At 45.0% G+C, this 15259-nt stretch overlaps 1 protein-coding gene across 1 annotated transcript; it reads right to left on the bottom strand.

The window, feature by feature from the left end:
• Positions 1–307: 307 nt before the first annotated feature.
• LOC311237691 (glucose-1-phosphate adenylyltransferase-like) lies at positions 308–8403 on the bottom strand. Its single transcript, XM_084325662.1, has 8 exons — positions 8057–8403; positions 4714–4803; positions 3268–3347; positions 3043–3158; positions 2743–2840; positions 1327–1395; positions 1173–1231; positions 308–557 (listed from the first exon to the last, which is right to left on the bottom strand). The coding sequence occupies exons 1-8, from the start codon at positions 8240–8242 to the stop codon at positions 437–439; spliced, it is 819 nt and encodes a 272-aa protein (XP_084181788.1). The 5' UTR covers positions 8243–8403; the 3' UTR covers positions 308–436.
• Positions 8404–15259: the final 6856 nt, after the last annotated feature.

Consider the following 15259-nt stretch of genomic DNA (forward strand, 5'->3'; position numbering starts at 1 on the left):
ATGAAGCTAAGCTATGCTAACGGAGCGTCTATTCCCAAAGCTAAATGCACGCACAGAGACAAAAAAGGTATATCTTCTTGTCTAACTCCAGGGAAGATGTTAAATAAGCTAATTTCCCAAAATATTGGAGTTCCCCTTTAAGAAGTTAAAACAATAAGGCATCTTCAAGATTCAAGAGGTTTATTCATCAGATACATACACAAGACATATAGTGAAATGAAGGTGGCCATGCCCGCTTCGATTGTGCAAAGTATCATTAAGTATCTCGAGGCTGGGGCCAGCATGTCCTCTTTTTTGGAAATCAAAATATGGTCACCCTAACATATCTACAATTGAACAATTTGCTATACCGGAGAAATCTTTGAGTTTGGCTAAACTGTCAAATTGTATGTTAATGTTACAGTATGTATGGTACAATAAAGGTGACAAGTCTGATCTACACCATGTAAGATTCAACATCTTGAAGCCTTTCCCTGAAATACAGGTCACATTCAGTGTAAGAGGGCAGGTTTCCAACATCGAAACGGCCAGAGATCTGATGAATGTACACCGGTTTCCTGAAAAAAGGAAAAAAGGCGATAAGCTAAGAACTTATGCAACCGTATGCAACAAAGAACAGCAACTGTTTACTATTCAACTGCATACTATGCACTACATGAGTCGGTACACATCCAACAGCATCAAAGTAATGTTGACAGAGTTATCTGTATTTGCTACATGTACCATGCATCCTCCCTTCCTAATTCATTCAACATGTATTGATGCTATTTGTGGCTATGCCTGGGCTGGCCTGACAATTGCCCCTCAATTAAAAGTTTTCCTTTAAAGGAACACACTAACATCATGGGAAATGCACTTTTTTGGTCACTACCATTATTGCTGTGACAAAAGAATGAATGGAAATACCATACTTTTTTGTAGCTAGTCTAGCTGCTGGCTAGTGGTCCATATCAGCTTCCATTCATTTGTGCCAAGCTAGGCTAGCTTGCAGCCGGTAGCTTTCTACTTGAGAGTAAGTTTCCCATAATGTTTGCGTATTCCTTTTTAAAGGTTTAGGCCCAGTATATTTCAGTGTTTTACACATGTGGAAAATAATGATAATTGGAATCCATCGTTGAGATCATTGCTTTGTTGTTACAGCCATGAAGTGAACCATCGATTAAAAAAAATACCTTGGAATGAGCCAAGACACAAAGTTTCCTGGAGCATCTCTTTCTTCAATAGGAGCTCCCTGTGAAAACCATTTTACACATTAGATTAAAATATATCTGCTATATACTCTTTTCTGAATTCACCACAGGATTATTAAAGTTCTATCTAATTTACCATTTTTTCTTCAAGGAAGGCATCCAAGAGGGGAAGGCTTTTCTTGGAAAACAAATAAAAACAGGGGCACTGCAAGACAAATGCAATGAAATTAGTCAGATTCTGCTTTTCTTGCACCAATGTTAATTGTTCGTTCTGATGTAGAATTAAGCATTACATCACGCGCAGGAGTGGTTTGTGACCAATAAACCATGCCTAGGGCATGGTTTATTGGTCACAAATCACGACTACAAGTGGTGTAAAGCTTTTATACAACTGCCAGATTCATCCAACCTTATTTCTATACAATAAACACACATTAATCGAAGATTTATTGAAAAAACCATCCGCCAGAAAAAGTAGTTCCCACAACTACAAAAAAGACAAGTTGCCTCCATGTGGAAGCAGCTTGAAGTGCATCCAACCAAACTAACACATCCAACTGTGTATTATTGGAATGATTGAGAGAAGTTGCCTCATGTGGAAGCAGCTTGAAGTGCATCCAACCAACTAACACATCCAACTGTGTATTATTGGAATGATTGATTGAAAATTGTATTACCAGATGCAGAATGGGTACAATACAGTACGGCTCAATACACACAATTGTTAAGGGAATGCAGACCTACTTTCCATAGAACTTCATTCTTAGATGCTTCTATATAAAGTAGGTAAAACAAATTAAAACGTTTTCTTTGCCCTATAGGAAAAAAACGTTTTCTTCGCCCTATTTATTTATTTCTTTTAGCCTAAACTTAACCAGTTGGAAACCAGGGGTACAGTAATAAAATTAGCAATCAACCAATCAATCAATTCAATAGACCATGCTCACTTAAAACAGCGCTGCTTCTCTCTCAGTCTGACTCCCCCGCTGTTGCAGACAGGAGTGTGTGTGTGTGTGTGTGTGTGTGTGTGTGTGCGTGTGTGTGTGTGTGTGTGTGTGTGTGTCACAGTGTGTGTGCGTGTGTGTGTGTATGTGTGCGTGCGTGTGTGTGTGTATGTGTGTGTGTATGTGTGTGTGTGTGTTTGTGGGTACGCCAGCGTCGGACAGTGTGAGAGAGAACGCTGCAGTCAGTAGAAAGTAGGAAGGAAGAAATTTAAATCAATCAATTAATCAATCAATCAATCCGCGATTTTTCTTTTGTTCTAGATTGACTCAAGACCCATCAATTACATCATCCAACATTGTTTAAAGGACTAACACATTCCCCTTGACAGAATCGCTTCATATTTAGTCGTTATGGTGCTTTCAACATAACCATTTGTTGTCCGCGATCTTGTTTTCTCCCGGAGTGAGCCGGGGAGTGATATGTGATTCGGTTGTGGGCGGGTCCTGAGCCCAGGACCGTGGATTGTTGCCAATAAAGACGTGTAAATGGCCAATCAGAATCGAGAAATTTGCATGCCGTTGTATAATCCAGGTTATTGTCCGCTTACTGCTCTCCTTGATGTCGTCTCAGAAGGAAGCGGTTTCTCCTTCATGCAGAGCACCCGGAGATCTTCATCCACCTCCAATATTCCATATTTACGGGTCTCTGTGAAATTAAGATAAGTCTTAATTCTACCATAATTGGTCCAGAGTAGATATATTTGAAATTAACGTTTAGATTTTACAGGCAGCAGGAAACATTTCTTGTGGGCAGACGTGGAACTAATGCAGGACTTGCCTTCGTCTTTACACTGGTAGGAAAGAACTAGACAGGTGGTGGGAAGATGTGGAACTAATGCAGTACTTGCCTTCGTCTTTACACTGGTAGGAAAGAACTAGACAGGCGTCCTCGCACTTTGCTTGCAAGTCAGAAAACCTCTCCTTCACTTTAATGAGGCTGAAGTCTTCCTTGAAGAGGGTGTCACTGTGACGGTAAAGATTCATCAGCTGATTAGAAATGGGCTTCACACCTGTATTAGCATTGTTAGCGCATGCTAGCATACAATGGTTCAGCAAATGGCTTGTAAACATACCCCCCTATAACAACGATATGATCCTCTATTTCAAAGTGCTTGAGTACAAGCTGCAAGCAGGCCACTGCACCAAGACGCTCCTGGTGGAATAAGACAATATGTTAGGCTGACATTAAGTTGACAGTGAAAACACAATGTGTCAATTCCATTGGGTGAATTCCCATCCAACCCTTATGAAAAAGAAGCATGGTAGTTTTGATGGTCATTTAACTTTTACCATGGTACTGCCATACAGGTTTATGGCCCCCCCCGACACTCTACTAACCGCCTCGGACAGTCCTTCATACCAGCAGCCATCAGGCTCCACATCAGTGGGCAGGGACTGCTGCCAGACATCCAACGACTAGGAACCTAAAAGGACAATATACTACCTTATGCATACCGCACCTTATGTGAATACTGTATACTTCATCAGATCATATATTTAGCATTTTTAGATTATATATTAGATTAGATTATATATTGTAACTATTTATTGTAGGGCTTAATTATGTTATGTTAATTATATTGATTTGTTATATTGTTTACACTGCTTTTTACTACCTGTACCCCCTCCCCCATGCTGCTATGATGCCTGAATTTCCCCAAGGGGATCAATAAAGGAATATCTTACTCTTACTTATAAATAATGTACTATGATGGTACCACTTTTGTACTTAAATAATACCATGGTATAATTGTATTTAAATCATGATACTGATGGTAACATGGTATCCGGTCACTACCATCATTGCAGTGATGACAAAATAAATTATGGAAATACCATGATACTTTTTCATAAGGGAAATAACTCATCCCTAACTCCTAGTCCATGGTCACAGGTACCCGACAAGAGATACATCATTGGGGAACCTGCATTGTGTTATTTTAGGAGGAAAAATTACTCTGAGTAATCCTTAGAATGATAAATTTTTATGTCATAAATCTAAATCTTTCTGAGGCAGTTTGAACCAAACTTAAAATTAACACGCCAACATTATGGGAAATGCACATACCATTTTCTCCAGAGTCAGACAAGAAGAGAGATACCAATTTCCTCTCTGTGCTTTCAGTAGAAAGCTATCCGGCTGCAAGCTAGCACAGCACAAATTAATGGAAGCTCTTGGCCAAAAACACCTCCCGGAGTTTCAAGCTTGGCTAGCTGATCCGTTCTACTAAACGCACAGAGAGGAATTTGTTATCCATCTTCTTGTCTGACTATGGAGAAGACGGTAAGTGCATTTCCCATAATGTTGGTGTGTTCCTTTAAGCCTAGAAGCCGGGACCTCTTTACATAGTATGCATTGTAAACCAAATGGTTGGCCCCTGGACATGTATAATACGGTGACACATCAGTTTGTTATGCATGTTATCAGATAACAGTCTGTCAAGGTGCCCCAGGACCACCATGTCACTATATAATGTGGAGGAGCCTGTAGTAATAACAATCACAAAATCTTGATTTACATCGTTGCTTCTTGTCTGGTCGCTGAGAATCTTGACATTTGGGAACTGGGCTGCCCACTCGCTGAACGCATCATGGTAAAGCGCATTGGTCTGTTGTAGAGGAGAGGGTAGTGGGGACAGTTGGGGAAGAGAGAAATAGTGAGTGATTAGACAAATAGATTCAAGTCTCAAGTCATCTAAAGGCCAAATCTGTAAATTGATATAAATGTTGGCTAGATGCATGATTCTTGATGTGTAAATGGAATATTGGAAAATGTTCTAACTTTCATAACTCATAAAAACTCAAACCTGGTAACATTTTAAAATATTGTGAATGTAAGCGAAATTTACAGCATACAAAATATATTTTATTTGCATCAAGAGCTCACATTCTAGAATAAGAAAACATTCAATCCCATAATTTGGTTTTCAGTGGTAGCCTGTGGCTGTGTTACAAAGTGTTGTAAGAATGGGGGTGGAAGGTATACTCACCTCAACTCTTGTCTACCTTTTTGATTTTTGAAAGGCTTCAAGACTTACTGAAATGTCAAAGTTGTAGGCCTATGATCTATTATATAATTGTATAACCTACTATGTCGTCTATATGTTCTACAGTCTATGGTTATTATACAATTTTCTCTAAATACGGTAGTTAGTTAGGCTTCCCCAAGCCAATAGTGCTCTCATTCAAGATGGAAACTCCTCATTCTACATGCGTGATGATGTGCCACGAACAATGAAGAATATATCAGAGCACATCTTCAAAAGTCTACCGGCTGCAGCTGAAACAGTATTCAGCACAGACACTTACCTTAACCTTCTTCATTCACCTAAATCAGCTGAGAGGGATTGCAGAGGTTGTGGTGAACGTTTTTTTTTTGTATCCACTTTTTCTCCCATTTTCTATATTTTTCTCCCATCCCATTTTCGTATCATCCAATTCAACCCTCCCCTGTCACAAACGCTGTTTCTTGCCTCCCACAAGCCGGCTGCAATGTGGACTAAGTCATACATAGCACAAGTCCCCTCCGGTACTTGAGGTAACAGCAGTCGCATCTTTTCACCTGCGCAGCTCGATCTCTCAGTGGCGAGGAGTAACGCGTGGGAGGCTCACGCTGCCCCCGACACTTCCTGATTCTACTGCGCAGGCGCACCAACCGACCTGTAGGAGTCGCTGTCCACAACGCCCGATCCCCACCCATCAGTTTCCCACCCCCTAATACGGCCAATGTGTATTAGTATGAACGACCAGCTAAACTGAAAGCAATGTGGAGCGCTGGGCTCGAACAGTCGAGCCCAGCGCCTCCGCATTCGTGGTGAGCGCCTTGCCCACTACGCCACGTAGCCACCCTGTTGTGGTGAACGTTTTATGGCGAAGGGGCTAAATGTTCATTGGCCCACTGATTGGAATGGTTTTCTCACAAATGATGAAAACAAGAAGGCCCTCATTAATTTACTTCTGGATCACTGGAGCTCTGAAGATATGATGAAAGACATCCTCCTAGAGGCTGGTCAAGCCTTTAAGATAGAATGCAATGCTGGAGTGATGTCTAAAGAGCTTCTACCTGAGATCTGTTAAAAACATGAAGAAATGGATGTGAGGGTAATCATTTACATGCAGTATAATCCAAACCAAAATGCCTCACATCACAACAGTCAGAGTCAGAGCAAAAGATTCTGACATTTTCTTCATCCTGTATTATGCCAAGTCATCAACTGTCAACATCCTCTTTGACATGGGAGATAGACTTATCAACATCAACCAGCTGGCTGAAGATTACTCAGAGGAACACATTTCAGTTATCCTGGCCTTGCACGCATTCACTGGTGCTGACTGCACACATCATCATTCAAAGGCAAAGGGAAGGTGCGACCGATGAAGATTCTGAATCAGAACTCAAAGTTTATCCAGATCATTGCTGAAGTGGGGAACTCTTGGGAGCTTGATGAGCGGATTCTCAGTGGTGTTGAAGAGTTCACCTGTCGCCTCTATGGTTTCAGTCGTCGAATCAAGAAGGTTGATGAAGCAAGAGAGATTAAAGTCAAGATGTGTGGCTCAAGCCTTGAGCGTCGACAGGGTATCGACCTCTCTACCTTCCCACCTTGCAAGAGGGTCCTCTTACACCACATGAGAAGAGTCAACTTCCAGGCATGTGTCTGGAAGAGGGCTCATGAGATCCCATCCACTCTCGACCATGGATTTCACATTAACACGGAGACTGGCAAGCTAGAACCACTGTGGTTTGAGGGTGACGTCATCCCCAAAGCCCTCGTCGATGTCTTGGCAGAAGGAGAAACAGATGAAGATGACTTTGCAGATGGATGATGATGATGAGGAGGAAAATGATGATTAAAATTGTAATCATAGTTTTATAGTCAGCTAATGGATCACAGCAAATAGTGTAAGCAGCAAAAATTGTCTAAGAACCAAAGAAATGTATTCTATTTTTAGTTTGAGCTGTATTTTATTTTCTCCATTTGGCTGTATAGAATATCTATCTACAGTTTAGTCATGTTGATTCTATTTACTTCTTGATAACAGACTTCTTCAATAAATTTCATATTTCAATCTGTTTTATGTTGCACTGTGATACCCCGGTCCACCAGGTGGCGTAACATTGTTCACTTTTCATTGATTGATTGAAAACTTTATTAACAGATTGCAGAATCGGTACAGTACAGTACAATACATACAACTGTTAAGGGGATGCAGACCAGAGAAAGACTTTCGTCTTGTTTACATCAGGGTCCCCCATTTTCAATTCATAACATATATGACACGCGACATACAGATAGACAGTACTGCTACATCTATACATTTATGACATACCAGATTTGCAAATACAGTACTGTTTGTGATACAAAAAGAGTCCAGAAAAGAGAGTATATACATTTGACGTAGAAACTGTACATTGGAGGAGGTACATCTGGCTCTGGGATTTGTAAACTGCCCTCGGATTTGCGTGGGTATCGATTCGTAATCCGAGAGCCCCCCCCCCCCCCCCCCCCAATGTACAGTTTCTACGTCAAGTCAAGTGTACTCTATTTTCTGGACTTTTTGTATCACAAACAGTACTGCATTTGCAAATCTGGTATGTCATAAATGTATAGATGTAGCAGTATCTGTCTATATGTCGTGTAGGTACTGTATGTCATATGGGGGACCCTGATGTAAACAAAACGAAAGTCTTTCTCTGGTCTGCATCCCCTTAACAATTGTATGTATTGACTATTGAGCTGTACTGTACCCATTCTGCAATCTGTTAATAAAGTTTTCAATCAATCAATCAGGGCGTTTTACAAACCAAGATACCGACAAATTCTCACTTCCTTTCCTCAGATGACCTTAATAATTATTACTTACAACAACATAAACGGTGTCTATACATCCAGAGGCGGTCAGGGCGTGAACCCAGTGTGAGATCAGGGCACAGGGGCCCACGGGCAGCAGGGGTTTGGCGACGCCAGCCAGGTGTTGGAAGCGTCCGCTCCTGTCGACGTCTCTCTGGAGCCTCGTTCCATATCCTGCGGCAAGAATCACCGCTTTCATTGAACTAGGGGCTGACGTTAGGTTACTAGCTGAAGTGAAGTAGTTTGTTTAGGAGTTGAATACAATTGTTGTAGAAGAACGTTACAACAAGCAACACACGAATGAATCAACCTGAGATTTTAAATATTTGAGTCAAAAGTGAAGTTAGCAATAACAATCCAGCAGAGTTTAGGGGCGGTGCTCATGTTGGCTGCGCCTCTTCCTCTCTGCGTCTCTGAAATGGAGTTCAACCAATCAGAGAGGGGTCTGCAGAAATGCGGCTACGAAATGTAGAGACGCCCTCTGATTGGTTGAGCGAAGCCCCTCTGAATGAATGAATGAATGAAAACTTTATTAACAGATTGCAGAATGGGTACAGTACAGTACAGCTCAATACATACAATTGTTAAGGGGATGCAGACCAGAGAAAGACTTTCGTCTTGTTTACATCAGGGTCCCCCATTTTCAATTCATCGTAACATATATGACATACATGACATACAGATAGACAGTACTGCTACATCTATACATTTATGACATACCAGATTTGCAATTACAGTACTGTTTGTGATACAAAAAGAGTCCAGAAAGAAAAGAGTATATACATTAGGCGTAGAAACTGTACATTGGATTGGGTAGGTGGGGGTGGGGGGGGACTGTACATTGGAGGTGGTTGGGGGGGGGGGGGGGGGGGGGGGTTGGGTGGGAGTGGGGGGGGGGGAGGGGGGGTTGGGTAGGAGTGGGGGGGGGGTTGGGTAGGAGGGGTGGGTGGGGGGCACTGTACAACTGTACAAACAACACTGTACATTGGATTATTGACAAGACCATACTTGGTAATTTACTGTACATTGGAGGGGGTTGTGTTCGGACATTTACAGGGGCCAGTTTCGAGTTGCAGTCTCCCTTAGGTGTTTTTTGAGAGTGTTTTTGAAAGTGGGTAGTGATTCACATTCCTTTACAGCTTTGGGTAGGGCGTTCCACATTGATGTGGCATAATTGCGAAACGTGTTTAGTCCCTTGTTTGAGCCGAATCTGGGTTTAACATGATTTGTGGAGCTCCCTCTGGTGTTGTGATCGTGGTATTCACTGACCTTTGGGAAGTATTTTGTCATGTACATGGGTACCTTGGTCGTGTAGTGTATCTTGTAGACCAGGCCCATTGCAAGTTGCTGTACTCTGTCGTCTACTCTAAGCCATCCGAGGTTGTCAAAGTGGGCAGGGGTGAGGTGGGTTCTAGGAGTAAGGTCAAGCAGTAGTCTGACCAGTTTGTTTTGAGATGTTTGTAATTTTGTTTTTAGCGCCTTTGAGGTGCTTTGGTACCATGAGGTGCAAGCATAGTCGTAGTACCCTTGAATGAGTGCTCCTGCTAGAGTCTTCAGGGTATTCTTGTTTACCAGTGAGGAGATCCGGTACAAGAATCGAGTTCGTTGGTTGACTTTTTTTATTACATTGGATGCCATTTTGTCACAGGAAAGATTTGCCTCTAGGATGGAACCCAGGTAGGTAATATCTTCTTTCCTTGTGACAATATTGTCACCCACTGTAACTGAGAAGCCGTCGGTCTTGCTGAGTTTGTTATTTGAACCGAATCTATGATTGATTGAGTGTCATGTGAGCGAAGCCCCTCTCTGATTGGTTTAGCTCGTCACGCGGTAAAAGGCGGATGTAATGTTATCATATCAAGAAGATAAGCAGAAATGTACTACCAGATTCGCGTATAACGTTATTTATTTCCCGTGACTTCGGGGTTTATTCATAGCGTTATGCACATTTCACAACAGAGCCAGCTGTTAGAAACTGTACATTGTAACATTATATAACAACGTTATGTTATTTCGCGGTTTATTCACATAACGTTATATTGTTTACACTGTCTTTCTTCTATTATAACCCTCCCAAATCATATTCATAAAGTATCACAGAGACTTCTATTGACCAAGGAATTAGTTATTATTTCGCGGTTTATTCACATAACGTTATATTGTTTACACTGTCTTTCTTCTATTATAACCCTCCCAAATCATATTCAGAAAGGCACACACAACATATTCCAGTTAATGGTATATTTTTTTAATGATTCGTTATGGCGTAGTCAATACTTCCATGCGTATAAATTGCGTTCGCGACCTCCATGTTTTGGGGGTAGTCATCAGAAACCTCGGATCCGGGATTCGCTCCCATCCGTCGGGCAAGAACTGTGGGTTTTCAGCCTCTCTCTCTGGAGCTTAACGGAGTTTCCTCCGGAGTTTCTGGAGGAGCTTGTCGCGGCTCATGCGCATGCGCACGCTCAACCAATCAGAGAGGGGCTTCGCTCAACCAATCAGAGAGGGGTCTGCAGAAATGGAGTTCAACCAATCAGAGAGGAGTCTGCAGAAATGCAGCTACGAAATGTAGAGACGCCCCTCAGAGGGTGTGACTACCCAGGGCCCCCACGCCACGCTGGGGGACAGCCCTCAGAGGGTGCGACTACCCAGGGCCCCACGCTGGGGGACGGCCCTCAGAGGGTGTGACTACCCAGGGCCCCACGCTGGGGGACGGCCCTCAGAGGGTGCGACTACCCAGGGCCCCACGCTGGGGGACGGCCCTCAGAGGGTGTGACTACCCAGGGCCCCACGCTGGGGGACGGCCCTCAGAGGGTGTGACTACCCAGGGCCCCAAGCTGGGGGACGGCCCTCAGAGGGTGCGACTACCCAGGGCTCCAAGCTGGGGGACGGCCCTCAGAGGGTGCGACTAAAAGTGTTAGTCCTTGTATCAAGAGCTCAGAATGAAAACATGTCACTATTCTCATTTCTTCATTTCTTATGTTCTGTGGTGGGACGGCCCTTGTGTTTATGTTTGGATCACTGGGGCCTTTAAGCTTTTTTAAAACCAATAGTTGCTGAAATGCAACAATGGTTATATGTAGTCTACCTGGTTACGGTCTAGCAAAGCTTAGACCCCCAGATGTCTTTTCATTGGTAAATCTCACTGGTCATGCGGTCAGGTGGCGTAGCGGAGATTGCGCTCGTCACCAATACAAGAGACTGCGGTCTCGACTCCCGGAGTCAGCATTGCCTTGGCTTGGGCTGATCGCTATACTAACTCGTTTGGTCGGGTTAGGGGGAGGGAAGCCGTGGGTGGGAAACTGGCGTTGTGGACAGCGACGCCTAGAGGTCAGGTCTGGGCGCTTGCTCAGCGGAGGCAGGACTTGAGGAAGGCAGCGTGACCTCCCACGCGTTACACTTCACCAATGAGAGTCCTCGCTGCCAGGTGAAAAAAGAGTCACTGGCTGTCGCCGCACGTGTCGGAGGAAGCGTGCGGATACTTCAGGGTTCCCTTGTACCGACCAGTGGGAGAACATGCGCACAACAACCAGGGAGGGGAGGGGGGGGGGGATTGGCACAATGACTAAATTGGGACGGGGAGAAAACAGCGAAATCGGAGAAAGAGAGATACAAATTTTTTTTAAATAAATCTCACTGGTCATGGTCTCGTTAGTCATCTCCTTGGCTGGGAGACCGATGGGAATACCAGCTGTCACAGTCAAGTCTTTATTTGTCACACATGCATCATACAAGTACAATGGCACCCCAAAAACACAACATAAAAGAGAGCTATTTATGGATATAAGATAGAAGGTAAAGGAAAGCCTCAGGGAGCAGACTGTGCTCTAAGCTTTTCCTATTGTTCACTTATGAACAGAGCAGTTGAAACTCTTTATCATTGTTCCTTAGACAATGGAAGGGGGGGGGGGGTAAATATATGTGATAAAGATAGTTCACATCACTTTTAAACTGTAGTACAAAGTATGTGTTCATATACTATGTGACTGTGGCACATAAACTGTTTCACTAAAACATGTTTGTGAAAATCTGAGGTGAGAAATCGTAGAATATTGATGCATATTTGAACTGTGATGCCTAGTTTCTCCCACATCAGCGCTGTGGTCAGGGCCAGACGGCTCTATGCGCTCACTACACAAGTCGCTCAAGATTCAAGATTCAAGATTCAAGAGTTTTAATTGTCACGGCATACAGGTATACAATGAAATGCGGCTGGTCTTGCCCGCGACGATGTGCAATACAGTGGTACAACATATAATAGAATCCAATAAAATACAGTGGTACAACATATTAATAGAATCCAATAAAACAGTGCAATAAACAGGTACATGGTGTGCCATCTCGGTATCTGTACATTAGTATTTACAGAGCATATAGGACATGCTAGTTAGCTTTAGTAGTGCAATACACTGTTCCTGATGTTATACTATTTTAAGTGGCCTTTCCTCTGGCCATAAGTGTGCGTGTGTGCGGCATGAGTGTTAAAGTGGCTGCTAGTGTGTGAGCGTGCTCAGCGTGCGTGTCGTGTATGTACTTGTGTGTGGATAGTTCAGTTTCTGTGTCTCTCGATGTTCATTGTTCAAGGCTCTGATGGCCTGGGGGAAGAAGCTTAGCCTAAGCCTCTCCGTCTTAGTCTCTAGAATTCGCAGGCGTCTGCCTGACCTCAGCAGCTGGAACAGGCTGTTATTGGGGTGGTGGGGGTCTTTCATTATCCTGCAGGCTCTGGATTTGCACCTCTTGTTGTATAGAGCCTGCAGGGGAGGTAGCGCAATACCCGTGGTACGCTCGGCTGAGCGCACCACACTCTGTAGGGCCTTCTTGTCCTGTGCCGTGCTGTTCCCATACCAGGCAGTGATGTTTCCGGTCAAGATGCTCTCTACAGCTCCTGAGTAGAAGGACTGAAGTATCTTCCCCGATACTCTGAACTTCCTTAACTGTCTCAGGTGGTAGAGGCGCTGCTTCGCTTTCTTTACTACTGTGCCTATGTGTGTTGACCATGTCAGGTCCTCTGAGATGTGGACCCCCAGGTACTTGAAGCTGCTCACCCTGTCCACAGTAGCCCCGTTAATCCTCAGTGGTGTGTGTGTCTCCCGCTGTCCTCTCCTATAATCCACGATCAGCTCCTTGGTTTTACCAATGTTCAGGAGCAGGCTGTTGTCCTGGCACCAACGTTCCAGTACCTCAACCTCCTCCCGGTAGGCCTTCTCGTCGTTGTCCGAGATCAGCCCCACCACCACCGTGTCGTCGGCGAACTTCACAATGGAGTTGGAGCTGAACTTGGCCACACAGTCGTGTGTGTAGAGTGAGTACAGCAGGGGGCTTAGAACACAGCCCTGGGGGGACCCGATGCTCAGGGTGATGGTGTTGGAGGTCTGACCCCCCACCCTGACCGCCTGGGGTCTTTCACTCAGAAAGTCCAGTACCCAGGCGCTCAGGGCGGAGCTCAGGCCTAGCTCGATCAGCTTGTCCACCAGTCTGGTGGGGACTATGGTGTTGAACGCTGAGCTGTAGTCAATGAACAACAGTCTCACATAGCCCCCCTTCTGACGGTCAAGGTGGGAGAGAGTGCTGTGCAGTACCTGGGAGACAGCGTCATCAGTGGACCTGTTTGTCCTGTATGCAAATTGCATAGGGTCCATATCGCTGGGGAGAGAGGCACAAATGTGGTCCTTGACCAGCCTCTCGAAACATTTCATGACCACAGAGGTGAGTGCCACCGGTCTGTAATCATTTGGACATGTTGGGGAGGGTTTCTTCGGTACAGGGATGATGGTAGACATCTTGAAGCAGGCAGGGACTACTGACTCCGCCAGGGATTGATTAAATATGGCGGTGAACACCGGGGCAAGCTGGTTTGCACAGGACTTAAGTATGCGTCCTGTTATACCATCTGGGCCTGCAGCCTTCCTGGTGTTCACCTGCATAAATGCTCTTCTCACACTGTGTTCCGACAACGAGAGAGCGCCCCCGCCCCCCCGCGGTTGCCCCCCCCCCTCCACAACAGCCGGTGCGCCAGTGACGTCACTAGCCAGAGGGCTAGCGGCGACACTGTCTACACCGAACCGAGCGTAGAAGGAGTTGAGTTTGTCCGCTAGAGAGGCGTCGTCGCTCCCCATTGCGGGGGCGCTGACTTTGTAGTCAGTTATTGTCTTCAGTCCCCTCCACAAGCCTCTTGTGTCGTTTTGTGCCATTTGTGTCTCCAGTTTCTCAGCATATGTCCTCTTAGCAAGTTTAACAGCCTTGCGCAGAGTGTAGACTGAAGCCTTGTATTCTTCCATATTTCCTGACTCTCTGCCCAGGTTATAAGCCGTGGTGCGTGAGTTTAGGGCTGTTCTTATAGTGCTGTCCACCCAAGGTTTCTGGTTTGGGAAAACCCGCGCCGTCTTTGTGGGGACAATGCCGTCTGCCACTGTTGTTATGTAGCTTACAACGGTATCAGCATACTCGCTGACGTCACTGGCGCTTTCTTCAAACATGTCCCAGTCTGTATCCTTGAACGCGTCACGGAGCTCGGCCTCTGATTCGTCAGCCCACTTTTTTGTCTCACGTGACACGACGGCTTCGCGTGATCGCTGTTTGTATGCTGGGATTAAAAAGATGGAGTCGTGATCGCTCGCGCTTACAGAGCCCATCAGTGGCGGAGCCGCTACAGCCTTGTAGGCAGCTCTGAACGGGGTGTAGCAGTGGTCGAGTGTGTTTCCCCCTCTTGTGGAGCAGGCAATGTGCTGAAAAAAAGTCGGCATCACTTTTTTCAGGTTTGCCTGGTTGAAATCACCAGTCACTATCGTCGCGGCTTCCGGGTGCTTGATCTGCTGTTTGTTGATGTGGTCGTGTAATTCCCCCAGCGCTTTGCCGGTATTTGCCTGTGGATGAATATACACGACGGATAAAATGACCGCGGTAAACTCACGGGGTAGGTGATACGGGCGACACAGGATCTGGAGATGTTCCATATCTGGGGAGCATGAACTTGAGAGGACATGTACTTCCTTGGGATTAACCCAGAGATTGTTCGTGAGGATGCAGACCCCACCTCCGACGCTCTTCCCAGAGGCTGCCGTGCGATCTGCTCTCAGGACGGTGAAATTGTCCGATGGAGAGACGCTGTTATCCGGCGTTGCTGGCTTGAGCCATGTCTCAGTGAAACACATGATATTAACGTCTCTCATCTCCCGTTGGAATCGTACCCTCGCTCTCAAGTCGTCCATCCTTCCCT

This window comes from Notolepis coatsorum (assembly GCF_963971535.1).
Source record: "Notolepis coatsorum genome assembly, chromosome: 12".
In the NCBI taxonomy this organism is placed as follows: domain Eukaryota; kingdom Metazoa; phylum Chordata; class Actinopteri; order Aulopiformes; family Paralepididae; genus Notolepis; species Notolepis coatsorum.